Source organism: Capricornis sumatraensis, chromosome 5, assembly GCF_032405125.1.
Source record: "Capricornis sumatraensis isolate serow.1 chromosome 5, serow.2, whole genome shotgun sequence".
In the NCBI taxonomy this organism is placed as follows: Eukaryota; Metazoa; Chordata; class Mammalia; order Artiodactyla; family Bovidae; genus Capricornis; species Capricornis sumatraensis.
This window is the reverse complement of record NC_091073.1, coordinates 92,190,951-92,218,262: the sequence shown is the minus strand read 5'-3', so window position 1 is coordinate 92,218,262 and position 27,312 is coordinate 92,190,951. Positions and strand designations below refer to the sequence as shown.

General features: G+C 37.9%; 1 protein-coding gene across 1 annotated transcript in view; it reads left to right on the top strand.

Moving 5' to 3' along the window:
• Positions 1–27,312, top strand: part of SLC13A1 (solute carrier family 13 member 1) — a 75,565-nt gene that overhangs the window by 43,139 nt on the left and 5,114 nt on the right. The window contains exons 7-12 of the mRNA XM_068972959.1: positions 750–907; positions 13,273–13,392; positions 18,204–18,302; positions 18,681–18,782; positions 21,887–21,993; positions 24,184–24,293. Coding sequence (XP_068829060.1) covers positions 750–907; positions 13,273–13,392; positions 18,204–18,302; positions 18,681–18,782; positions 21,887–21,993; positions 24,184–24,293 — 696 coding nt within the window. The remainder of the gene's footprint in view (positions 1–749; positions 908–13,272; positions 13,393–18,203; positions 18,303–18,680; positions 18,783–21,886; positions 21,994–24,183; positions 24,294–27,312) is intronic.

Genomic DNA, 27,312 nt, shown 5'->3' with positions numbered 1-27,312 from the left:
GAAGTATAAGGGGTTGAAAACATTCAATTTCAGAAGTAGTGGTATCCTCTGGAGAGGACCAGTTAAGGTGCCAACGTAGAGAGACACTCCCAAAAGAGATTTAGGAATTCAGTGACCATGTGCCACCAGTTCAGAGGGAAAGCCCTGGAAAGATTTGGGAGCCCTGGTGAGAAGGGAGGAAAGTGGGTAAGAGCTGGCTCAGAAATAAGAAAGAAGGATGAGTGCATGAAACTATGTAAAGGTATTTCAGTGGTTACGTATTTTTTCTTGTTAACATTTCTGTTGATGGAAAGATAAATGCTGCATTACTGGGCTGCTCTGACAAAATGCTATAGACTGGGTGACTTAAACAACAGGAATTTGTTTCTCCCAGGTTTAGAACCTGAAAATCCAAGATCAGGAAACCAGCAGGATTAGTGTCTGATGAGAGCTGTCTCCTTAGGTTGCAGACAGCTGCCTTCTCTCTGTGGTCTCACATGGCAGAAAGAAAGAGAGAAATCAAGCTCTTTGGTGTCTCCTCTTGTAAGAACTTTGATCCCATCATGCCAGGGCCCCACCGTGATGATCTCCTCTAACCCCATTACTTTCCAAAGTCCCTGCCTCCAAATACCATCATATTGGGCGTGAGGGCCTCAACATATGAATTGGGGGTGGGATGGACATACATATTCAGTCCATAACAAATGCTATGACTGCTTCTTAGGACCACAAATAGAGCTCTTCTCATGGTACATTTTATTGTTGAACAGAATTCAGGCACAAATTCTGGAAACAAATATCGAACAAAGAAGGACCACATGATGTGTAAACTTATGTGTTTGTGCATTGCTTATTCTTCTACCATTGGTGGACTGACAACAATCACTGGTACCTCTACCAACTTGATCTTCGCTGAGCATTTCAATATGTAAGTAAAATGATTGGGTTGATGATTTGATAAATGGACAGCATACAAATTATAAGAATTATTTTTACCTGTTTCAGAGAATCTAGAGAGAGAGAGAGCTATGTTGAGTTAATCCTCCTTTGTTCCCCATCAGGACTGCTATAGGTCTAGAAACCTCCCTTCTGCTCCTTTCAATAGAGTTAGATATGTAGGACATAGTGAATTAACAGGTGTTTGTAGATTCCAAGGTCAGCTTGGATAAAATAACTCCTGGGTAATCACTCTCACCAAACACGTGCGTGGGTTCCCAGTTGCTCAGTCATGTCCACCTCACAACCCCATGGACTGTAGCCCAGCAGGCTCCTCTCTCCATTGGATTTTTCAGGCAAGAATAAGGAGTGGGTTGCCATTTCCTCCTCCAGGGGATCTTCCCAACCCAGGGATCGAGCCCACCTCTCCTGTGTCTCGAAACACAGAAGACACTTTTTATTATAAATAATATTGCAAATGCTAGTTACCTAAAGTGAAAGGGATTGTTTACATGGGACAATTTGTGTAGGGTTTGTCAACTGACATTTAAACTTAAATGATGAGTAGTAAACAGAATTGCTCATTACAGAAGATTTGGTGTTGGGATTGAAAAATATTTGAAGAATTGGACAATTACAAAAAATGGCAGTAATAAAGTATTCTAAGGACAGATATATGAATCTGAATGAGTGGTGTGATGCTACTTCAGAGCAGAAAATTCAGACTCTTGGACACAGGACACTGGAGTTAAAAATTCCACTTTCAGTCACAATAATAAGTTCTTCCAAGACTTAATTTTCTCATATCTAAAATAGTCATAGTTCATATGAATATTGTAAGAATTAAATGAAGTAAACTATGTAAAAATACTTGGTACTATGTAAGAATTAGGAGAAGGCAATGGCAACCCACTCCAGTACTCTTGCCTGGAAAATCCCATGGGCGGAGGAGCCTGGTAGGCTGCAGTCCATGGGGTTGCACAGAGTTGGACATGACTGAAGTGACTTAGCAGCATGTAACAATAGTTTGAAAGTCCACAGTGTTTTGTGAGAGTTCAATCTGGTTCTACACCCAAGGTATAATTTTAAGGACTAAGGACAGATAATAGTCAGAGTTTCTGGAAGGTGGGCACTGTTGATGATGCCCTGGAACACGATTTAAGTCCTTTTCATAGAAAAATTCAGGGAAAACCACTCTGTAGGAAGCAGAGTCACAAACTCTGTAAACTTTCTGAGTTATTTACAAGATGTTTCAAGAAATTCAAAATTCAAAAAATGTCATTCTCCATTCTGGAAAGAATAGGAACTTAATGTACAAAAAACAACCCTAACAGAGCAGTTTAGGGACAATATTACACAGACTACCATGTGCATTTACTGATTCTATGAGTATACATCCATCATGTGTACTCCAATGACTGACTTTGAAAAGAACCTTAGAAAGACATTTGGTTTATAAGTGAGAGACTTCTGAAATTCCCAGTGCCAGAAAGGATTTATTCAATGCATCTCCTAATTCAAGGCAGGAAATGTACTTAATCCCTTTCTGAAAGCTAGACTTCTATCTTTTCTCATGAATCCCCCAAAGAAAGAGATTCTACATCTCAGTCTTCTCTATAAGTCTTTTCTAAAATTTAGACCAAGTTTTTATTTTTATTTTTTTTACTTTGTTGGTGTTAGAGAACTGCTGGTTTCCACCATTCCTGTGAAATTACTTGATATCATCAAAATAACCATACTGAGTTTGCCCTTGGTCTTTGTGTTCTTACCCAATGCATCAACAAAATTCTCTTTCTTTTATTTAACTGTTCCCTGGACTCTTTGAATGTATTCATCCATTTTTCAATGACAGATTGAGAGCATTGTAGCACTTGGAGAAAAATGTTTCAGTAACTATTTTCCCTAATTGTCTGATCTTGTAATTCTCCTAATCATGGGAATTTGGCCAAAACATTTTTTTTAGAAAGTGCTTAAAATATAATTAGAAATTTAGTGATTTTTTTTCCTTCAAGTTTTCTTTAGAATTAAGAGTTATATGAAAACTGGAAAACTCAAAATATCCCTTCTTGATAGAAAATATTGAAAGAGAAGGAGCAAAAAACCCTTATGTATAATTGAGGGCAGATGTATGAATCTGAATATAAGTTAGTGCTATGATGTTCCTTCAGGGCAGAAAGTGGGGAAGTGTGGATACAGTCAGGGCACTTGAGTTAAAAATTCTACTTTTCAGTCCCTTACATCGTGAATTTGAACAATAAAAAGTAAATAGCTTTAAAAAGTATATAGTAATTTGTATAATAAAAAGTAAATAGTAAATAAACAGACTAAGTATTTAATGAATGTTTTCTTAAATATTGACCCTAAAAATACAACAGCAACCCAAAGCAACATTGGAATGAAATGCACTCAATTTAACTGGGAAAAGTTCCAGAAACTTAAAACTACATGAAATAAAAAAAGGTTTATGTTCTATGTTCAGATGTTTGGAGCCATAGAGAAATCATCCTTTATTTCCAAAGCCACTACAATAATCTCACCTTTTCTCCTGACACTTCCTGCCATCTTTTTGAGCAATACCAATGATCATTTTGTATAAGTTCATTTGGGTTCATGAAGGGTACATTAGCCTGAGAGTCAATTATTTCCTGCCTTTGACACTTAAAAAAGGAAGCAACTGGATAATACATTTCAAAGCCTTATCTATCTAACTGTTTATCTACTTACTTAAATATAAAATATGTTTATGTTTTATGCATGTACTCTTTTGTTTTCTTTTTTACATATGGAAAATAAGAACAAGGTCTGAGAAACCTAAATTTTATCCTCTGCAAATAAAAACAGATCTTCATCCGCTCAGTCAATTAACAAACATTTGTTGAGAATTGACAATGTGCAAGGCATGGTTTGGAACTCTTTTGAAGAATACAAAAAATAAAACCTACCAGAAAGAAGATTCTAGCTTATTGCCTAAGCAAAACATACATATACAGAAACCATTAACAATTTTAAAACAGAATAACTTTTGTTTTTTGACATACAGAGAAGAAGGTAAAGTGACAAATGACAAGTATTGAGCCCTTGCCAGATGAATTGCATATATTATAGTGCACACGAACCCTTATATTTTTGCTCTGGAAATGGTATACAGTGGTGATTAAAGGCATTGACTCTGAGATTCAAATGTCTATATTCAAATACCAGCTCTTGGACAAATAACTCAATGTCTTTAAGCCTGTTATTTTGCCAGAAAAAAAAAAAGGAGGATAATAATATCCCTCTCTTTCTCTCATAGTTTCAAATTTTACATAAAATAAATACCACTTAGAACAGTGCCTGACATAAAGGACGTGCTGTTTAAGTGTTGGGTATTATTAGTAGAGTTGAAATTTTTGATGTTTAGCTTGGCAGTTTGCAGACCAAATCAAGATCAGTCAGACCCCAAAGTCTATCTTCCTAAAATATTATCTCCCTAGAAACTTTTGAACATGTGTCTTTAAAGAAGACTCTAGTTGTGTGCAATACTTCTAATCACTAGAGAAAATTTGTCTGTGTAACCTGGCTCAGTCTTAAACAAAGTAAACAGTAAATACCATGCTTATGGAGGAAATGAACGGAAATAATCCATAAAATCAAAGTACGTAAATTGTGTAGTCAGTTTTTCCAGGAAGTAGTAGAATAGCCTGTGCATGTCTTTGCACAGTTGAGAAGAACAATGTGCAGACTGATTGGCATTCTAAGAATCTGGGGACAGGAGACCAACTAGGAGTCTATGACCAACTTGTTGACAAACGATGAGAGGCACAGCCAGATGAGTCATGAAGTGATGGGTGGATTTAGACTCACGGTGCCGTAAACTCAGAAGGTGGTGAGTGACTAGGCATGAGGATTTATAAGGGTAAGGAAGGGTTAAGGCAACTCTAGGAAATTTTGACGCTAGGGCTATATGTCAATAGATGGTGATTTCATGAAGTTCTAGAGAAGACTAGGCACATTCATTAGAGAAATAAATAAATTTTATTTTGGATATGGTAAAGTGATCTGCTCAGAATCTATCCACAAGGAGATTTTCAGCAGGCATTTACAAATTCCTTGTTCCAATTATAAATTTGGGACTATATTTATGTGTGTGTGTGCTTAGTTTCTCAGTTGTGTCTGACTCTTTGTGACACTTTGGACTGTAGCCTTCCAAGCTACTCTGTCCATGGGATTTTTCAGGCAAGAATACTGGAGTGGGTTGCCATTTCCTTCTCCAGGGAAGCTTCCAGACCCAGGGATTGAGCCTGCATCTCCTGTGTCTCCAGCATTGCAGGCAGATTCTTTACCTGCTGAGCCATTAGGGAAGATATATATACATATATATATATATATACACACACATGTGTATATATATACATAGAAATTAAAATCTTGAGTGTAGCAAGGGAAATATAGGGAGAAAAAAGATAACAGAATTGAAACATGGAAAGATTCTTAAGAAATATTGACAAAACGGAAGATGAGGAAAGTTAATCAAGGTAGCTGGAGAACCAGGAGCATGTGGGATTTTGACAGATGGAGGGGAAGACCATTTTCCAAGCAGAGAATGAGTCAGGAGCATGCAATGTGGTGGAAGGGTCAGTTTTCATCTGTGACCTCCAGGAGGGCAGATGCAGGGGAACAATGTGGACTGGGGCAGAATTCAGACTAAAGAGAGTGAAGGAGTGAGGACATAGTGAGAGAACAAGGCAGCTAGTTTAAATGATTGTTTTAAGTTTAACAAAAAAAGAAAAAAAGAAGCATGGTGTAACCAGAGGCAGAGTGTTCCTTTAGAATAAGGAGGTATCAATTTAGTATTACACTCAGGCAAAAGAGACAGTAAAAACAGCTATGTGAGGTTTGCGGGGAAAAGAAAGAGAGAGAGAAATTCTTAACTGGCTAACAGTCAGTTAATGGAGGTGGAATGGGATAGATACAAGGGCAAAAATGTCAGTCTTGGAAAAGAAAGATGTGTGCTCCTGAGTGGCAATGAGAAGGGACAAGTGAAGATAGAAATATTTCAAATCATGTATATACACACCCTTGTTTCACAGATGAGGAAACCAAGGCTCCAAGAGTTTAAACAATGATCACCAGTCAGTGGAAGCACTGGGAGGTGAAGGCAGATGGCCTGAATCCTGGTACCCTTTTTGCTCTGCAGCCTCATTGCCTCTCCCACCATCTGGGAGGGGGCCATGTTGGCAAAATTTTTAAAAATCAAGTTTGCTGCCAGTGACAAGTAAAGACTGCACTGGTATTTGCATTCAAGTATTGCACTTTCTCAGAGAAGGCAATGGCAACCCACTCCAGTACTCTTGCCTGGAAAATCCCATGGGCGGAGGAGCCTGGTAGGCTGCAGTCCATGGGGTCGCACAAAGTTAGGCACGACTGAAGCGACTTAGCAGCAGCAGCAGCAGCAGCAGCATTGCTCTTTCTTTTTATAAAAGATAAACATGCACACATAAGAATTATTTGAAAGAGTTGCAATGCTGAAAACATGGCTATTTTGACTGAACCGTCCCTTTGTTGTTTTTGTGCTAAGTTGTTCAGTTGTGTCCGACTCTTTGTGAGCCCATGGACTGTAGCCCACCAGGCTCTTCTGTCCAGGGGATTCTCCAGGCAAGAATACTGGAGTGGGTTGCCATGCCCTCCTTCAGGGCATCTTCCCAATCCAGGGATCGAACCCAGGTCCCCTGCACTGCAGGCAAATTCTTTACCGACTGAGGAACCAGGGAAGCCCTTGTCATCCTAAGCTGATATGTAGCTTAGCAGGTGATTTTCAGATGATACTAATAAGACTGAGCCAATTATCTAAGTCAACCACAAGGTATGAAATTTCTTGCATCCTTAATCTTTGAATCTAGTACGTGTGGCACGCAGATTCTGACTCCCTTATGATTAACTCACCATTAGTTTTTGACTTACCCTTGGGATAAGGCATTATGGAAATATTCTTTGTTTTCTGTACCTACTGTTACAATCTTATAGATTCTTTGGATTTTTATTGGCTCCTCATTAAAGAAATCCGGCTTGCTCGGTGTTCTCTACCTGACCCTTCTGCTCCACTGATACACTCTTCCAGTTGTCATCCAATCTCCTCCTTTCCTAACATTATTGTTAATAAATGTCACCCTGTAATTAACTCACTTCTTCCTACTCTGGTTCTTTAAAGACCTCCAACTCTGCCAGCTTTTTCTCTACTTGTGTGGATGCTGTATCATTTGAAACTGTTCAGTTACTCCAAAACTTACATTCCAGTCCCATCTCTTCTTATCAAAGCTATATTCACATTTCTATAAATTTGTCTTATCCATGCACACCCATAACCAGCACACCTGATTGCAAGCTTTTTAAAAGCTTTCATGAATTATTGAATTATAATAATTATTATTATCTTCTTTTAGCCCCCAAGGAACATAAGTAGATGATCAATAAACATTGGTTAAGATGAACTGAACTAAGACATGAATGAAGTGCTGATTGTTCCTGGGAATCATCTAAGTAACTGAATAATATTTTGATATTAAAATAAAGTTATTAAGGGAAATATTCCTAGGAACAATTATTGCTTTCATAACAGAGGAGTTTTGCTGCATCGATATCACTTAAGAAATACACCAGCTATTAGTTAAACACAAAAAGCCAATCTATCATATTAAGAATACAAGATTATCACAAGTAAAATCTCACAGCTTGCTGATTATCAAAGTATATTATTCAGCTTGTGGGCGTCTGCTGTGAAATGTGTGGGTATACAAAGCAGCTTGGAAGGAAGTTGAATTATCAATGATTAGCACAGTCACTGTTGCTAATTATGTGTTAAATAATAACTATTGTTGCTTCGCAAACCAAGAGATATGTTTATAGGCGCTCTGAATTCAAAGCCCACCTCCCTAACCTATCTGCTTAGCTAATTACAGAGGAAGAAGGTAAACCAGCTACCTAGCAATAGCCACGTTCAAAGCTCACCATGATTTTCTCCTGCAGAAAAGCATAATATGTGCTTCTAAGTAATAATTTCTCTGGCAAATAGTACAGAAGAAAGTTGGGTATTGCAAAGTTTAGACTTAGACGTTGGTTCAGATTCAACTTTGCCATATATTAGCTTAACTTCTACAAATGTAAGTTTCTTGCATCTGTAAAATGGAGGCAAAACTAGAACATACAGCCTTATTATGAAGAATAAATGACATACTGCATCCGTGGCTCTTAGCAGAGGGCCTGGCTGGTAGGAAACTGTCAATAACCCCAGCCATTGTCGTTGCTGCTGCTTCAACTTTTGCTCTTGCTGTTAGAAATCTAAGTCTGGTTCATGCATAAAAAGTAATTGATATTTGAAAAGTAACCTCTGGAAGTACATAAATGCAAATCTGAAAAGTGGCTTTGACTCAGAAATAATCAAAATAGTCATTAATCAAAAGGACTATAATCAGCGTGGATATCAGCTGATCTTGCCCTTAGTGGCCAATATCTGTTTCAAGGCAATAAATATCCACAATCACATACATTCTTTTGAGATCGGTGCTGTGTATTTAATTAGCATTATTTATGATTTTGTACTTGGACTTAAGAACTGCATCTAGCACTGTCTTCCTAAATTTCAACACAACATACTCGTATGCTTCAGGTAGAAGCATGTCTCTCCTATGCCATCATTCCTGTGGGGTTCTAAAATGTCCTTAAAACAACAAGTCTGTACTCTAGTTTATGGATATTTTGAAATATATGTGGAATTTTCTCTTTTCACTTGGAAGGACATTGAGAACACTGGGCTTTAAAGAAGAGAGGTTGTGTTTCCAACAGTCCTCCTGGGTTTAAATATCCAGCTTGACTGTACACTCTGTGACCTTGAGCAATCCACTTAATCTTCTGAGACTGTGTTTTCTGTGTAAAATAAAAATATAATACATGCCTACAGGAATTTTGTTGGAATTAAATGTGCTTAACTCATTCCTGCCCCTCTGCCTGACCTCTAAGACTTAAGGTGCCCCTGGCGTATTTCCTTTTCCACTCATCTCCACTGATTCCTGAAATTGACACACCCATTTCCATGGTTTCTAAAGCTACCTGTGTGTGGGGAATCATCAATTTCACATCTCTAACTGCTCTCTCAATTCCAGACTCATCTATCTAACTGACTGTCCACCAGAGCCACCAGGAAAGCTAAAGGTCACCTCACACGAACACCCTCACAGCAGCATCCAAGCTGCCAACCTGCTCTTCCCTCAGATTCATGTCAATGAATAGTACCTTTTCCTACACTGTATGCCAAATATTTGCAAAACCCACTGCCTTCTCTTCATCTGTGTTGCTACCAATCTAAATGAAGCGAAAATCTACTCACCTCCCTGCTCCTCTGCAAGCCTGCCTTGGTCTTCTAACAGATTTCGCGTTACAGATTACCATAAACTTTAGCAAATACAAACAGCAGGAATTTATGACCTCATCACTTCTGTAGGTCAGGTATCTAGGCACGGTTTAGCCAGGTCCTTTGCTCAGCTGAAGTCAGGGTGCCAACGGGGTCTGCGATCTCCACAGAAGCTCAGAGTCCTAGGACAGGGTCATCCAGGTTGTTGACAGAATTCAATTTATTGTGTTTGAATCACTGAGGTGCCCATTTTATTGCAGTCTGTTGGCATAAGGTCACTCTCAGCAACTAGAGGATACCCCAAGATCCTTGCTAGATGCCCCCCTTCCTTTGGCATCTAGAAGCCAGCAGGAACAACTCTCTTTTAAGGGTTCCCTTGAGTAAGTCAGGCCCTCCCAAGATAATCTCCCTTTTGATTAACTCAGAGTCAGTCCACTGATGGGAATCTCTGCAAAATCTCTTCACTCTACCCATTAAAGAACTTAGCCTCAGGAATAAAATTTCACCATCTTTACACATCTGTCCACACAGAAGGGGAAAAGAATATACTCAGTATGTATGCCAGGGGCAGGATTCTTGGGGGTCTTCTTGGAGCTCCACCTACTACACTTGGCTTCCACTCTTGTTACCATCCATCTTCACAATCCATCTAGCTAACATGTTTTATGAAATTCATAAATTTACATACACTTTACATTAGATCATGTCACTAGCTTACTTACTATGTTTCTATTACTCCTAGTTGCATTAGTGAAAGTGAAAGTGTTAGTGGCTCAGTTGTGTCTGACTCATTGCACCCCTATGGACTCCTCTGTCCATGGATTTCTCCAGGCACGAATACTGGAGTGGCTTGTCAATCCCTTCTCCACAATATCTTCCCGACCTAGAGATTGAATTTGGACTTCCTGCATTGCAGGCAGATTCTTTACCATCTGAGCCACCAGGGAAGACCAATTGCCTTAGTATTAAAATCCAAATTCCTTCTGATGGCCTACATGGCTGTATATGAACTGACCCCTAGTGGCTACTTCTTGGACTTTATTTCATGTGACTGTGAACTTAGCTCACCACACACAGCCACAATGGTCTTCTGTCTAATCCTCAAACATCCCAAAATCATTCCTACCCCAGGGCCTTTGCACTTGATATTTCCTCTGTCTGGAATACTATTTCCCAGTTATTTACATGACTAGCTCCTTCTTGCCATTTAGATCTCATCTCAAATTTCATTTTCTTTGGTCACGCTATGTAAAATTTCTCCCTCCACCTAATCTCTTTTTGTCACACTAATCTGTTTTATTTTCCAATTCATTATATGCTTACCTGTTTTTCTGCCTGTGTTCTTCTTTTAATACAAACTGTGAGAGTCTGAACTGTGTCCATCTAATTCACTGCTATATCCCCAGTAGCTGCAAGAGTACCCAGTGCATGGTAGACACAAAACATACTGCCAGGTGAAAGAAAAGGATTCCATCAGAATTAAATGTAGTTAGCATGGTTAATGATAGAAGAAATCTCGATTTGCTTTAGGCAGACACTTGCAGTCCCTTCATTTATGGATTATACATGCATACACGCTCAGTCACACAGTCATGTTCAACTCTTGTTACCCACAGACTAGAGCCCTCCAGGCTCCTCTGTCCATGGGATTTCCCAGCAAAAACACTAGAGTGGGCTGCCATTTCATCCTCCAGGGGATCTTCCTGGCCCAGGGATTGAACCCATATCTCCTGCATCTCCTGCATTAGCAGGCAGATTCTTTACCTCTGAGCCCCCAGGGAAGCCCGTTATGGAATATGAAGGAAGTGGGAAAAGAATCACCACTGTGAAACTAATCCCTTGTAGGGTGCCACTCATTCCATTTTCATTCAAAATATTTATACCTCATAGTGTTTACTTTCTTACTACTGAACAAAAAAAAAAGGGGGGAAGAAAAAAGAAAAAAAAATCCCAAAGTTTAGCTTTTTTAAACTTTCATTTTTCTAAATGGCCTATCGCTCCAGGCAAAAATTCTGAAAAGCTCCACTTCCCTCAAATCTCACAGAATTCTCTGCAATGGGTGGGAAGAACAAAGCAGCCTGATTTCAAGGTATGAGCTACAGATGGTGAAAAATGAAACTGGGTTTGGGGCATTGTTTTGAGCCTAATCCATGCAGCATTTCTCATTGTCTTTAGGCTGAACAAAATAACACAGGCCACTGACCAGTAATCCAAGTCTAGTAAATTGATGAAAGATAAGCTTAAGCCTTTTCTCACTTATTTTCCAACTGAAAACACTGTTTTTTTTTTAAAGCAGACAATTCTCTACAGAGCCTCAGAGTTGGTAAAGCATTTTTTTTACATTCATCAATTTTATGTATTCTTTATCATTTTTTACTTATCATTTGCCACTTTCAAATGGCACAACTGAGCTTCCCAGGTGACTCAGTGGTAAAGAATCCACCTGCCAATACAGGAGACTCAGGAGACGCGGGCTTGATCTCTGGATGAAGAAGATCCCCTAGAATAGGAAATAGCCACTTGTTCTAGTATTCTTGCCTGAGAAATCCCAAGGACAGAGGAACCTGGCAGGCTCCAGTCCATGCGGTCACTAAGAGGTGGAAATGACTTAGTGACTAAACAAGAGCAGTAACAATGGCATAACTATATAAGCTAATCATAGGATCTCTTCAAGGTAGATAAAATCATCCTCAAGTTGCCAGTGCTAATTCTAGGACCCAGGGAGATCAGCTCATAGAAATTGCAGACAAAAGAGAAATCTGCAGTTTTGAAAGCTTAATTTTTTTTTTTTAAACAGCCTTTGCATTTCTTAGGAACCACGCTAAAATAGCAGTGTCTCAAATAAATAAATCTGGCTTATGTTGATGTGTCGCATGAAAGATCTTATTTATTTACATGATCTTTTTTAAGTAGCAAAATACAAAGTGTGATCTAAGTAGAAAAAAATACTGAAGTCTAGCATTTCTATTACATTCTCTCTATTTTGTGATTTCAAACATAATAAAAATATGTGAACAGTGTTTTTTTATTAATTCCATATTATTTTCTGTACTTTTCTCATTTCTGACTCTGTGTTACTGCTTCAAGAAGAAAAATTAAAGATAACTGTTTCTTGAATTTCCATTTCCCCACAGTCATAAAATAGATAACTATATGAGAATTTAGACTACATTTCAAAACAATGAATGTGAGGTTACCAAATAAACAGTGCTTGTACCTGACGTGGTTTTTTTTTTTTGCTACTTTTTTATTATGTGAGCTAGAAAGCTGAAAATAACTAGAGAGTTAATGGAAAAGTTGATATTTTTCACAGGACTTTTAATTATTTTTATCTGGTCCGGATTTATTCCATTTGAGCCCCAAAGCACTGTCTAATTCTAGGAAGAAAAGTCTAGAATATGTCTGATAAGATGGTTGTAGCTGCTTTGGGGCAGAAGAAACAAGAGGGGAAAACAGCTTTGAGGGACAGTGTGGGTCAGATCAGAGTCCCTTCAGATTCTGGGATGTCAGCTCCCAAGATGAAATGGTAATGGACACATGCAGTCCTCTGAAGCTAATTTTCACCTGTCCCCAGGTCTGCTTGTTTGTCTTTCTTCACTCATGCACTGATGATTTGAATACAAATAACAAAACACACACACCCATGGGTACCCATTTCTTGTGCAGTTCCACGAGTATCAGGTACTGTGCTAGGTTCTTTGGTAAACGATTTCTTAAAGATGGAATAAAGGGAGGGAAAGTCATAACATATCTGCCCTCGTTGTTGTCAGAAGCATGAATAACCATGCAGCGACAGAAGCAAGAGATGAGGAGCAAAGCTAACTCCTGTATTTAGTAGGGAATATCCCCCCGCCCCACCATCTTCTTTCTTGGCTACTATCGCAGGAAAGACGGGAAGTGCTGCCTCTCACGGACCGTCAGAAGCGATTCCACCTGCACTCTTCGTGTGAACACTTTTCTGTATTCTCACACAGGCGCTATCCTGACTGCCGTTGCATCAACTTTGGATCATGGTTCATAATGTCCTTCCCGGCTGCCATTATTATTCTCCTCTTGTCTTGGATCTGGCTTCAGTGGTTTTTCCTAGGATTCAAGTGAGTACATAGTCCATGTTAATCAGGTCTTTATTTATTGGTGTCTGGGTTCCATGTTCTCAGCCCCTCATCCAGGGCTTTTACACCTATTTCATGCATGCTGCATTTCTGCATTTCTCTTCCCCACAAAACTGATATGTATGAACACATGCATTATGGATACTCTAGAATATCATCTATGGAAGAGTGTTTGTAGACAGAAACTCTATCTTGGTCTCCTCTGATCCTAAGCCATTAACATATTAATAAACCAGAAGGACACATGAACCTCATTATGGTGAGGACCCAGCCCACCTGTTAAAGCAGAATTTTAAGAAATTTTGCTCCTCTGGTTTAATGTGTGGATTTCCTCAAACTATCAGGTAACTTTAAGCTGTAGCATGCAGAGCTTCCTGTTTCATCCTGACATTGTACTAACATTGACATGCCCTTGAAAAACTAAAACAAAAATCTGAAAGCATGCTCTATGGAAAGAACATTGGATTGAGAATCAGGAAACCAGGGACAAAGTTGTGGCTTCTCACACGACAGATGAGTGATCTTTGCAAATCCTGATCCATTCTCAGTCTCAATATCTTCAACTAAGTCAGGAGAATTTAACTGGAAAATCAGCAAGCTCACTTGCAACGCTATAATTCTAATGTGGATGGGCCCTAGTTGAATATAGAGGAATCGAAGTATGAAACACTGATCAATCAAGAGCCAGAGAATTTGCAGATGTTACCTTGGCTGCGACTGAAGTTAGTGGTTCATAAGTACCAATGAGTTACACAGCTCAAATGCCTGCCAGCATTTAAAATTATGCAGGGTTCTACAGCAAAATTGAAAATGCTGCCTCAAGAGATTCAACACATATAACAATACCCACAAAGAAAGGGGAAAGGGCTGTTTATCAAACCTTCAGGATTTTTTTCATGAAGAAACAAGCCAATTCAACTTCTTCTTTTTTTTTTTTTTTTTGACCACCCTGAGAGGCATTTCCCCAACCAGGGATGGAACCCGCACCTCCTTCATTGGACGTGTGGAATCTTAACCACTGGACCTCCAGGGAAGTCACTCAACTTTATCTTTATAAGGTTTTCTTTAAATAACTTCAAGGACCTATGAATGAAACAGCATGTTATCCACTGCAGGGGAGACTGAAGTCAGCTTTCTGTACTTCCTCTGAATAACCAAACACTCCTGTGGAGTCATGTTACATACCCATGCCCACATTTCCCAAGCTTCATCATGTAAGGACTGATATTCTTCCCTCTCCATTCCTCTTCCTGGTTTTTCTCCAGAACTGCCAGTTTTGTTAGTAGTGAGGAGATAGTACTGATGGTTTTTTTTTGAACAATCTATTTGTCCAGATTGCGGGAGCAGCATGAGACCGTGCTCCCAGTGGAGCCAATGTGTGGAATGTCACTGCCTACGGCAGGTGGGCATCAGAGGGAAGAGGCTAGCTGCATACTAAATGCCCCTTCCTGGGAATCCAAGCCTTTGGGGGTCTATTCAGTTGTGCAGGTAACAACATAGGATGCAGGGGACTGGAATCCCAAACCAAAGGAGAAAGCATCCAGTCTCAGACCCCAGCTGTTTTGTTCTTTTTTTGGCTACATATAATTACTTTATAAAATATGTAGGCGACCCTTATCATCATTTTGAAGTGGCCCACCACTTAAAAAGGAGAAATTTAGAAGATAATGGGCAGAGGCACTGAAATGTGTTTCTCCGTGAGGAAAAACATCCTGTGAAGTGCATATATTAGCCAAGTCCATAAATCATGATCAGTGGCATGTTGAAGCAGTCCCCTTGCTGTCCAGTGTTGGTTACACATGGCACAGATTTATGCTCCAGCTAATTTTTCAGTGTCCTTTTCGATCTGCCAGGGTGTTCACCTCCAGAGGTTTTAGATCAACAAACAGAAATGATCAGCCCCTCCCCTGGCAAGCCACCAGACATTCTGATGAGCACATTGGGTGTTAACACAGTTAACTCACCCATTATAAATGACCCCAACCTATTGGGGAAGTGAAGCTCATCTGTCAGTGCCACAGGATTTATTTCAATGGAGAGGTTGATTCATTGCCATATGCTTCATCAGTTCCGTTGCAAAGGCATTAACCTTCATTTGTAGCAAAGACGCTTTGGATTTTGACTTAACTATTGATCGTCCCCAAGCAAAGTGACAAAGTACATAGGCAGTCTACTGGGTAGAAAAGTTTCTAAGGAGACTCATCCTTTCTTTAACTCTACTTTTTTTTTTTTTTTAATTCTATTGATGGCTCTCAAGGCGGTCCACAGATTAGTTTCTTTTAATGGTAGAATTTATATTCTGACAAGAGGAAAAATTTCAAGACTGGCACTAGTCAATCATTTAATGGAGGCTATAAAAATTAAATATTACTCTTTTGATCTTAAATGCAACACTGATCATCTAATCATGTTCATTGGGTGGGGGGTACATGTGGGTGATGATGAATATGTAGGATGGATGACTTAAGAATTGAGGAATTTATGCCCCTACAAAGGTAGTAACAGTCCAGACATATCTGAGTAACAAAACTGCAGAAAAATAAATATAACATGTCTTGATGTGATAACTGCCCTCCTCCCACAGTCTTTGTCCCATCTACTCTTTCATAAATAGCCATGTTTACCCTCAGCAATTTTATAGAAGAATATGTCCTTGCTTCCTTTCTTTTTTAAAAACTGCTTTATTGAGGTGTGCTTGACATACAAAAAGCTGTAGTTACTAAATGTATACAAAACTTACTGTGTTTGGGGATAAGCCTATACCCATGAAACCATTGTCAATATCAATGCCATAAACTTATCCATCACTTCCAAAAGTTTATCCCTATCCCTTTTGCTTTTTTTCCACCTCCTTTTGTAATAAAAACTCTTCACGTAAGATCAACCCTCTTAGCAAAATTTTAAGTATATTATTGTTGCTGTTTATCATAGTCTCTGTTTGTACAGAGATATCCAGAGCGTGGAGGAGGGCATGGAAACCCACTCGAGTATTCTTGCCTGGAGAATCCCATACACAGAAGAACTTGGAGGGCTATGGTCCATAGTGTTGCAAAGAGTTGGACACGACTGAAGCAACTTAGCACAGAGGCATCCAGAGCTTACTTATTCTGCATAACTGAAACTTCGTACCCTTTAGCCAACATCTCCTCATTTTCCTCTTATCCTAACCCTTGGAATATACCATGTTACTCTCTACTTCTGTGTGTTTAACTATTTTAGATTCCACATATAAGGAAAATCATGCAGTGTTTGCTTTTCTGTTTGACATTTCATTTAGCATAATGTTCTCCAGGTTCATCCACATTGTGGCATGTATCAGTGCTTCATTCCTTTTCATAGCCAAATAATATTCCACTATATATGTGTGGAATAGTTTTTATTCTTTTTCTTATCCATTTGTCCATCCAAGGACATTTGAGTTGTTTCCATATCTCAACTGTTGTGAATAATGCTGCAATGAACATTTGAATGCAGATATTTCTTAAAAATGTAGATATCAGTTCCCTTTGGATATATACCCACAAATGCTTTCCATACCAACATATAATGTAATCTAACTGAGCTACTCATACATTCCAAAAGATAATCCATGAGAATTTGGCCAGCTTTCCATTTGTTTCTTCCTCTGGAGGGATATTTTTAAATCAAGATTTAGAGCAACACTTCACAAAATGTTATTCAAGGTTTTGAAGACCCTGGACTTCAGGATAGAAGAATTAGTCACAGGAGAAAGGGGTCACTAAAAGTAAGCCGCTAAAAGAAATAGAGACTGACAGTTACTGTTAGAAGTAAATTGGAAGATTATCTGGTTGATGCCATTAGAACATAAGGAGTAAAGAAATGCAAAGAAAACTGTAATAGAATTGGTTTTATTTCTGAAAATAGACCGAGTTTGGATTCTGTTCATGATCAGTGTATGTGACTTGTGTGCCTAAAGTATAACTGGAGTTTAGCATATTGTGTGAAAATTGATGGATCTAACAACCAACTATCTTGTAAGCCTGACAAAGCTACTATAGAGTTTATGAGTCAAGTATTTACTGTGTATGCCAGTGTTTAGAATTACTGGGCTCCCCTTGCCAAAAAATAAAAATAAAAAGCATGGTATAGCCCCCATTCTCTAATAATTCTCACTAGTGAGATAAAACTTTTCTATTTAAATTAACAATCACACTTAAGAAACATATTAAAATATTAAACAGTCAGGTATGTAATAAAGTATTAAATTAGAGATGAGTGGCACATAGCAAAATTCCAGTGATGCCAAAGGGAAAAGGAAAAGCTTAGCAGATGATGTCATGGAAGGTATGGAATGACAGTTAGGCATTGAAAATTAAGCAAACCAGGAAAAAAAACAGAAAAGAGGGGAGAGGACATTCAGAGAAAGAGGCAGAGGTACAGGCAAAAAGCACAGGTTTTTGTTATTAGCGGGGACCTTTATATTTTCTGACACTTTCGCACACAGATCTTCTATAAAGGGAAAATTCTTTGTTTAACAAGCTTAATTATTCTTTTTAAATGAATTAATTTTAATTGGAGGATAATTACCTTACAATATTGTGATGGTTTTTGCCATACATCCACATGAATCAGCCATAGGTGTACGTGTGTGCCCTGAATCCTGAATCCTGTTCCCACCTCCCTCGCCACCATATCCCTCCAGATTGTCCCAGAGCATCGGCTTTGGGTGCCCTGCTTCATGCAGCAAACTAGCACTGGTCATCTGTTTTACATATGGTAATGTATATGTTTCAGTGCTATTCTCTCAAATAATCCCACACTCTTCTTTTTAGCTTTAAGGAGATGTTCCAATGTGGCAAACCCCCAACGGCCAAACAAAAAGCCTGTGCTGCGTTTATTAAACAAGAATACCAAAAACTTGGACCAATAAGGTAAGATACACATGCACATAGACACAAACACACAGAGGGGTGCAGCTTGTACTGCAAGTATTTGTTTAAAGACAAATATGTGCATAATTATCTGTAATGTATTTATTATACTTGATAAGGGCCCCAAGTGTTCTAACCTTTATAAATATAACTCCACATGATAAAATACAGACCATGTCTAACTAAAACTCACCGGTAGAAAGATAAGAAGCTGAAAGGCCTACTGAGGAGTAAAGCCCCTTTCTAACTACAGATTCTCTTAAATAATTGATACATCCAATTTTTACAGTGTTTGTGTTCTCCCTGACAACAGTTCAGGGAGCTTCTGCAAATGTTCTGACTGAGAAAATAAACGAAAGGATTGGAATTTTCCCACAGATATCAAGAAATTGTGACCTTAGTCCTCTTCATTGTAATGGCCCTGCTATGGTTCAGCCGAGATCCTGGATTTGTTTCTGGTTGGTCTGCACTTTTTTCAGAGTAAGCATTATGTGTTATATTTGTCACTTGTTTTATACTCTGCTTTTCTCCAAAGTGGTTCCTATAACTCTGAAAAACTGTATGAGATTTGCTTTTCTTCCTTTCCATTGAAAAGATTTTGAAAATTCTAATCTTTTCAGGAAAAAAACAGTGATAAAGAATGAAATTTAGGGTAAGGCAGCAAGCTCGGAAGCCAAACTGCCCTGTAACTAAAGATAAGGCTTCTTCAGACAAGATTATTTTCTTCCTTACAAAATTAGAAGGATAATTTTCAGGAAAGCCATGTTTTAATATGGTCAGGAGTAGAGACCTTGGAGCCGCACTGCTTTGGTGCTGTTCTTGGCTCTTCCTCTTACTTTGGGCAAGTCACTTACCTCTCAGTTTCTCCATCTGTAAGCTGGGGCTAATAATAGCACTTAGAATAGTGCTGTATTCTTCCCACAAGAAGTTCAATACAAGTGTTTATTATGTGCACTGAATACCACTCAGTGCTTCCTAATAACCTGATATGAATTCATATTCTGTGATTTTTGCCAACCTGGTTTTCTTTCTATGAAGGGTATTTAGTTCGTATTTTGTCTTTTCCTCTGTTGATGTCCATTTTTGCACTATTTCCCTATAAATCTATCCCTGCCCCTATTTTATAAATAAGGACTTACTGAACAAGCAAGAAGACTGACTTTACAAGCTACTGTTAGAAGCTGGGTCAGAGTTAACTTTGTCAGTGATTTACATCCCAGCAGACACTGCTGAGTCATGTGAAGTGAGGGGGATGACTGTAGAATACTTTGCTAAATTAAGGACCATCCTACATGTCCATATAAATACCTTGGTTTGAGGTTCACGTTTCCAAATCTGTCTTTCACTGAAGTCCTCTGTATCCTAAATTCAGCAGATCTCTGATTTGAACTTCCTGTCTCACATCCCCCCACAAAAATCCATGTTGTGGGGGTAGAAACTAAAAATGTTTGAGTGAAATCTATTCTGCCCACATGGATTGAAGAAATTCTTGCATCAGAGCCTTCTGGTTACATAGGTATTGCCAACATTTTTTTAAAGCCGCCAAGTGTGCTCGCCAATTCCTAGTGAGCACACAAGAGCAACAGTGCAGTGTGGGGCATATTTTCAAGGGTCAGCTGCAGCTTCATAGACTTTTTCTTTCCATTAGGGTGAAACCTTTTCATTTCAAGAAGTCTAAACAAAAGGCAATATCCAATCACTTATAGTAAGCTGTTCATAGCAAACTGTTGTTTAATAGTTTGATTTAAACTTTATGGTTTTGCAATAAGACCTAGACCAACAGAAAATATAATTCTTCCTCCTTTTAAAAATGCCACTCCTATCATTCCAGGTGGGGAGAGTCCTAAACCCCAATGTGTAAAAACCAAATGAAATCAAACAATGGCGAATAAAAACCAGGCAGAAACCCCAATAGGAAATTCAATATAATCAGTTTCTATTTCTCCTCCTTATGGGAGGAAAATGTAACTCAGATGTTTTGTCTGTAGCAGGAAAACAAAGTGTATTTGCTTTGAGGAGGCACCCATGTTGTCTCAAATTCTGAGAGAAAACAATAAGAAAAGAAAAAAAAAGCTTTGAAAGAGGAGGGAATTTGCATATATATATCTAATTGGCAATTATGTTTTTAAATTTCCAGAGCAAATAAAATTTACCTCAGCTTAATATTTTGTAATATTGAGACAACCTTAGTTCCTAATAAACTAAATATAAAATGATAATAGCTTAAAAAGTCTTTTAAAGAGCAATTATTTCTGTATTTATGGCTTAATTTTGTATGAGGTATATATACTCTAGAATATATTTGTAATGTAGAGATTTTAGACATTTAGAGTTTCTGAAGCTAGAATGATAAATCAAGATTTATTGCTACCACCTCATGTTTTCATTCCATCTGTTTGAACCTGGAAAGGTTTCAGTATGTCTTTTCATATAAAACAAAATCAGATTACATGATGCCTGAGCTAATTTGGCAAAAATCCAACAAAAATTATAACTGAAATAAAAGAAATAAGGAACTATAAAATAATAAATATTGGTTACATTTTTTGAGTAAATTATACCAAGGCAGCATTTCACTCCACAATGAAAGAAAGTCTATATTTAGGGGAAAAAAATCTGCCTTATAAAATTGTCAGATTGAATAAAATAATGGATTTCCTTGATTATCTAGATTGTTCAAGTAATTGTACAGGAATAAAGAGGCTCTTTACTATGTGTGCTTTGCTGAGTTACAAGGTAGTAAAATAATCTTAGGGTACACGCTCTGCTTTTCAGACTCAAAAATTCACTAATTAATATGCTGACTTTTAAAACTGATTTTTAATTATTTCTTCCTGTTTCATTCATGTCTGGTCTCCAGGTGCTTCTTAACTGTTGGGGAATCTGGAAACCTGTCTTACTTGCAGGAATGGCCTGGTATTTCTAAGACCCCATCTGTTTTTGAATAACTCTTAATTTGTACAGTGATCATCTGTGAGCATCTCAAAGCCATTCTGATAATTAATATTCTTGATTGAGTTTCATAGGGTACAAAGCTTCAAATGAGTTGATTTCATTGCTATGATATGGCCAGGGCCTATAAACACAGAAGCAGATGTTCTATCTTGGAAAAACAGATCAATTCCTTTTCACAATTTATAGAAGAGTTTTAAAAGACTCTGGAAACATCCATACCTTGCCACAATTCAATAGTAGCCTTTTATAGACAATTATGAAGGACTTGGCCTATTGTTTCAACCTCAATGCTTTGTCAATATGATTAAAATAAATAATCCAGAGAAGAAATTATTTACCAGATCTGTCAGCTTTACCTGAAAGGAAACTTTTGGCCCAGCATATCAACATGTGTAAACATGATTCTTAAAAATAAGGAGACCTATGAAAATAATGGGGATGTGGTCTGAGATTTTCATTTTCACTCAGTTTCAGTTTTAGTTGTGAATCCATAGATTATAGAGCGGATTATCCAGAATAAATAACCAATACCACCACTCCTACTTCTATGCTGTTAGCATAATCAGTTGGTGCTTAGTTCATACAAATCCTTGATGGCCTTTTTTAATGCACACACTTATCTTTTTTAGGTATCCCGGTTTTGCTACAGATTCAACTGTTGCTTTACTTATAGGACTCCTGTTCTTTCTTATCCCAGCTAAGAGATTGACCAAAACTACACCTACAGGAGAAACCGGTTGAGTATTATTTATGATTCTGAATGAATTTGACAGAAGAGCAAAAGTACAAAATTTCCTTGGTTTCAGTTAACACTGTAGAACAGAAGGAATGGACATGAACACAGCTGCTGGTTTACATCTCCTGTTTACACACTGCAACCCCTGTTCAGACTGCACCCTTCCTCTCCTCATACGAAGGACCATCTTACTTTGTAGAAGCTAGAGGTAGATTTCTTTACACACCATGGTTAGTTAGAATTCTTCTATGGGTGATACTATTTGGTCTATCATAAGCTCATTGTTCTGGTCATAATCAGAAATAATCTTACTATTGACAAATACAGGAACAAGAACTTGGCAGTTACACTTCAAGATGAGCTTTCAGTAATAAATGCTGAGGATCTAAAAATGTGAGGAGTTTCAAGGGAAGAGTATTTACAGCCTCATAGTAGCCTTGGAGAAAATGCAAATCTACCCCACACTTAGCCATAACCTGGTGTCACAGAAGAAAGAAACCATATTCAATGGGAGATTTCATTGTCTTCATTACACATGGACAAGAAAGTGTGTCTGCTTGTTTGAGTATAAATACACACACACGTCTTCTCATCCATGCCTATGCTTTATACTATTAACACAGCAAGTTTTGGGTAGTCAAATTCCTATGTTGTCAATATGGGAAGATGGTTTAAAATTGTTTGGAAATAGGCTGGTAGAGTTGTGGGGTTTTGTTGTTTATTCATTCATTAGTCATTGATTTATTTGCTGAGGTGGAACTGGTTGCCATGCAGTTAGACTGGCCCACTTGACTTCTTGAGTCGGAATAGATGAGTGACTGATGAGTCAGATTTCCAGGACATGATATACGTAAAGAGTATAGCATAGAAATAAATGCCTTTTGTTCTTCATTTGAGACCAGCATATCTCAAATGTGTTATAAAAAGGTTGTGTAATATAGAGCAGAGATTCCTATGAGACCCCGAGGTCTCTGATCATTACAATCAAAGCCCTAAGGGCTTGCAGTACTGTGTTCTCCATGCCTTAACTTCTCTGACCCCTACTTCTGAGTCCTCCTCTCAGAAAGAGCTTTGCCTTCTCCACCATTCTCTCTCTTATCATTCTTTAACTCCTCTTCTCCCTGATAAACTAAGTCACATTAGGTTTTAAAATGCAAGATAAGACATAAAATGGACTTCCCAGGTGGCTCGGCCTAAAGAATCCACCTGCCAATGCAGGAGACATGGGTTTGATCGCTGGGTCGGGAAGATCACCTGGAATAGGAAGTTTGATTTAAATCCTATGGACAGAGGAGCCTTGTGGGCTACAATCCATGGGGTCACAAAAGAGTTGGAAATGACTTAGCAACTAAACAACAAGAAGACATAAAACATTCAGTTTTACATGAGAAGAACAGTCAGAGATGTTAGTGTTTAACAGGATATATGGTCTTAATTCAAGCAGAAAATACCAAACTTTCCATCAACAATGAGAGTTGATTTGGTTTAAGTTTGTGGGAAGGAAACAGGAAGAGGGCTTCTTAGTAATCTTAAAAGCTTACCATGTAGAAGGTTGCCTGATACACACAAAAGTTAAATGGGCACAAAATCCATGTTCATGGATGACATTATTTCTAAGCAAATCAATGGAGTTATCAGAATCCAAATACCAAGAGAAATCCTTGCGATTATTGCTTTACAAGCATTTTAAGGGTTTCCTGAATAATAAAATTATTTAATCTGAACTTTGAATTATATTAAACTGAAATTCAGGTGAATCTATCATGACCCTCCTCATGATTTGAAAAAAAATAAAATATTCAAATAAATACGAGTGAATGATAATGTTCCACAGATGCTGTTGTATCAATGGTGGATTGCAGATAGCCCAATGCACTTGTTACTCAGGGTAGGCAAAAATGTTAGTGGAATGAATGAATGAATGACTAGTATTGTATATGATGTTATCATTTATCTAATTTTTTTCTCTAGTAAAATGCAAAGAAGTTTTCCAAGTTAGGGCATTTTTCTTTTTTTATAATATAATGTTCTACCTAAGCCAGGTAGAAATTACTCAAAGTCTAGATCAAGTTTCCTATATGAGAATAATACAGAAATATTGAAAACTTTTAATGAGATGGCTATTTAAGATAATAAGAAATGTCATATAATATTTAAGCAATGTTTAACTGTAGGACTTTTGTTTTTCAGTTGCTTTTGATTACTCTCCACTGATTACTTGGAAAGAATTCCAGTCATTCATGCCCTGGGATATAGCCATTCTTGTTGGTGGAGGGTTTGCCTTGGCAGATGGCTGTGAGGTAATACTCTGTGTCTAAGATACCTAGCAGTTAACTAAGCTATTCAAAAGAAGGACACAAAGACAGTCAAGCTTTTGGAATGCTCATTCTATCGTTGTAATAATGCAGATTTCAGTAGCCAAGCAGTAACTATACCACACAGATGAGGTGAGTCCAGAGTTCAGGAATTTCTGTGAGCATAAATCATCATTTTTATGATGTCCCAGCATATCAAAAGAAAAATAAATATAATTCTTAATCCATGAAATAGGATTAGAAGAGAAGCTTAATAATAAAAATAACATATAAAAGTCACTTATACAGAGACTCGTTGTAAAACATCTTTTTGTTGTTTATACCCTTACCTTATCTCATGATGAATTTAAGTAGCTCTCAGATTTCTCTGCAATTATGTGCTATGCTAAGTTGCTTCAGTCATGACTCTTTGAGACACTATGGACTGTAGCCTGCCAGACTCCTCTGTCCATGGGATTCTCTAGGCAAGAATACTGAAGTATATCATGGTCCTAATATTGCCAAAGAAGAATGAGAAACAATACACCTGCATTACATTATTGTTACATATTAAATACATTAAAATTACTACGTATATGCTTACTCAATGAAGTCCAGAAAGAATTTCACATAGCCATGTTAAATATTTATTGTGTCTAATTTTAGGAGGGCTTCCCTGGTGGCTCAGCTGGTAAAGAATCCACCTACCATGCAGGAGACCCCAGCTCAATTCCTGGGTTGGGAAGATCCGAGGGAGAACGGATAGGCTATCCACTCTAGTATTCTTGGGTTTCCTTGGTGGCTCAGCTGGTGAAGAATCCGCCTGCAGTGTAGGAGACCTGGTTTCAATCCCTGGATTGGGAAGATCCCCTGGAGAAGGGAATGGTTACCCACTCCAGTATCCTGGCCTGGAGAATTCCTTGGACTGTATAGTATAATTTTAGGAAGAAATGAAACCATCGTGAGAAATAAAGTTGGCTATTTCTTTGGTCCATCATCTATGCAGCTGATATAAAGTAAAAGTCTGGGGAAACCTTTGTCCCTTGAAATTGCCCTGGTTATAGTGTTGCTAGAAGAAGAATATCTTCCCCTGAAGTTCCATGAAAATTCTCTACTCTTTAATTATTCTGGACTCAGTAGCCTTCCATGAAACACTCAAAACTCATGAACATTCCATTTCCTTATTCAGTCACCAAAGTAAAAGCAATGGTGAGAGAAATATCATGTCCAGCCCTTCAATTTCCCTAAAGTTAATTTTTTCTGTTTTTCAAGACAAATAGCTACCTGTTCTGTCCTATTCTTGACAATCTAAGGAAAAACTGTGTTTTGCTTCTGACTTTATTGTCAGTTTTTCCATATGAGATTTGGATACTGAGCTTTCAGCAATTTGGTAATACGTGAAAGTCTTAAAAATTGTGTCAACTCTGAGTGCCACTTATGATATTGTGTCAAGTCTAGATTTGACTTGTTTCATAGACTGTTCAAGTATAAATGATAACAATAGAAGACAAAGACACTTTCCTACTAGCTCAGTAGTAAGGAGATCTTGTTTCTCAGAATAAATAACTTCCATTCCTGTATCGGTTAATTTGAATTGTGAGGAACTCAGAATCAGCAACTCTAGTGTTGATGTCAATATGTTCATCTCTTCTTCCCAGAATATCTGTCACTCAAAGTGGTTTTAAAAGCATTGGCCAGACTCTAGAATTGCAGAATGGAAGGAAATGATAAGGTGTGAACTTAATCTGATTCACTAGACTCTCTCTCTGGAAGAAGTAGGGAAAACTTGGAAGATCTCTACTTAGCTGTGAAAATCCTAGCACAAAGCCTCAGATTTCTGTGGGATACCCAAAATCACCCTACCTCTGAGTGGTCAGCTTGAAGCCATGAGCATGATAATATGATCTCAGTGGCTTCCTGAGGTGAAAGACTGTATGTGATGTAATCATTTCCAACTGCATCTAATCTTACCTAATAAGATTAGGTAATCTAATTTTATCTAATACATAGGTAAAATCCATTCTAATTTTACCTAATACATAGGTAAAATCCATTCTTTAAATATTGATATATTTAAAGAAGAATTTGTGCTAATGTGATTTAAATGGTAAATAGTCTTTTTCATTGAAAAATCAAAACCCCAAACAAAAATATAAGTCAAAACTAGAATAATATACATAACATCTGGTTATCAGATCTGGGGATGTTTTTGCCAGCTTCTGATCTTGTCACTAGAGCCTTGCTGATGTCCATACTACTTTGTCATCCATGTACAAATTCACACACGCAGGAGCTCAGTGAAATCTCACAAATGGAGGATTGTCCCTTCCATTTGTAGGAGAAAAACAGAATAACATATCTGTTCATCTGAGTATAACTGATTTTCCTGTATTATGTACACCGTATCCAAGGTCTGGACATCAGGCTTCTAAAGAACCCACTGGAAGCCACAGGAAATGGAGCAATAATTATTTGTACATCCAGAATTCTAAAAAGGTTGATATATCAAAGTAATGTGAAAAGAAAAGAAAGAGGTTTTCAGACATGCAGAAACTAAAGAAATTTACTTTCCAGGCACCGATTATTGGGAAGTTACAGAAGATGTGGTCCTGTGGGCCATCAACACAAAAGAGTTAACAAGATAGGATTCCCACAGCAGAAAGAGGTGAAGGGGACCCATAAGTAATTTAGTCAAAAGAAGTCTCTTTGTAACAGTAAAGTAGATCTAAAGAGCAACTAGTCCAAGTGTAGCAAGAGGAGGAAATACTCCAAAATCCACATCTCCATTAGGGAAAATGAAAAAGAACAATTACCTGAAATGTCTATCTACTTGTGAGGAGTTTTCTACTTTTACTGGAGAGTGTACTGGAGGATTAGTGATGGGTGCTTAAAACACTAAGCAAGCAAAAGAATAGGGAAATCATTTCTTGGAAAAACAAACAAAAACTAAAACAGAACAGCTAAAGCAATCACAGGACACTAAGTGGCTCAGTTGTGAACCATATTCATATGATCATAATGGCAA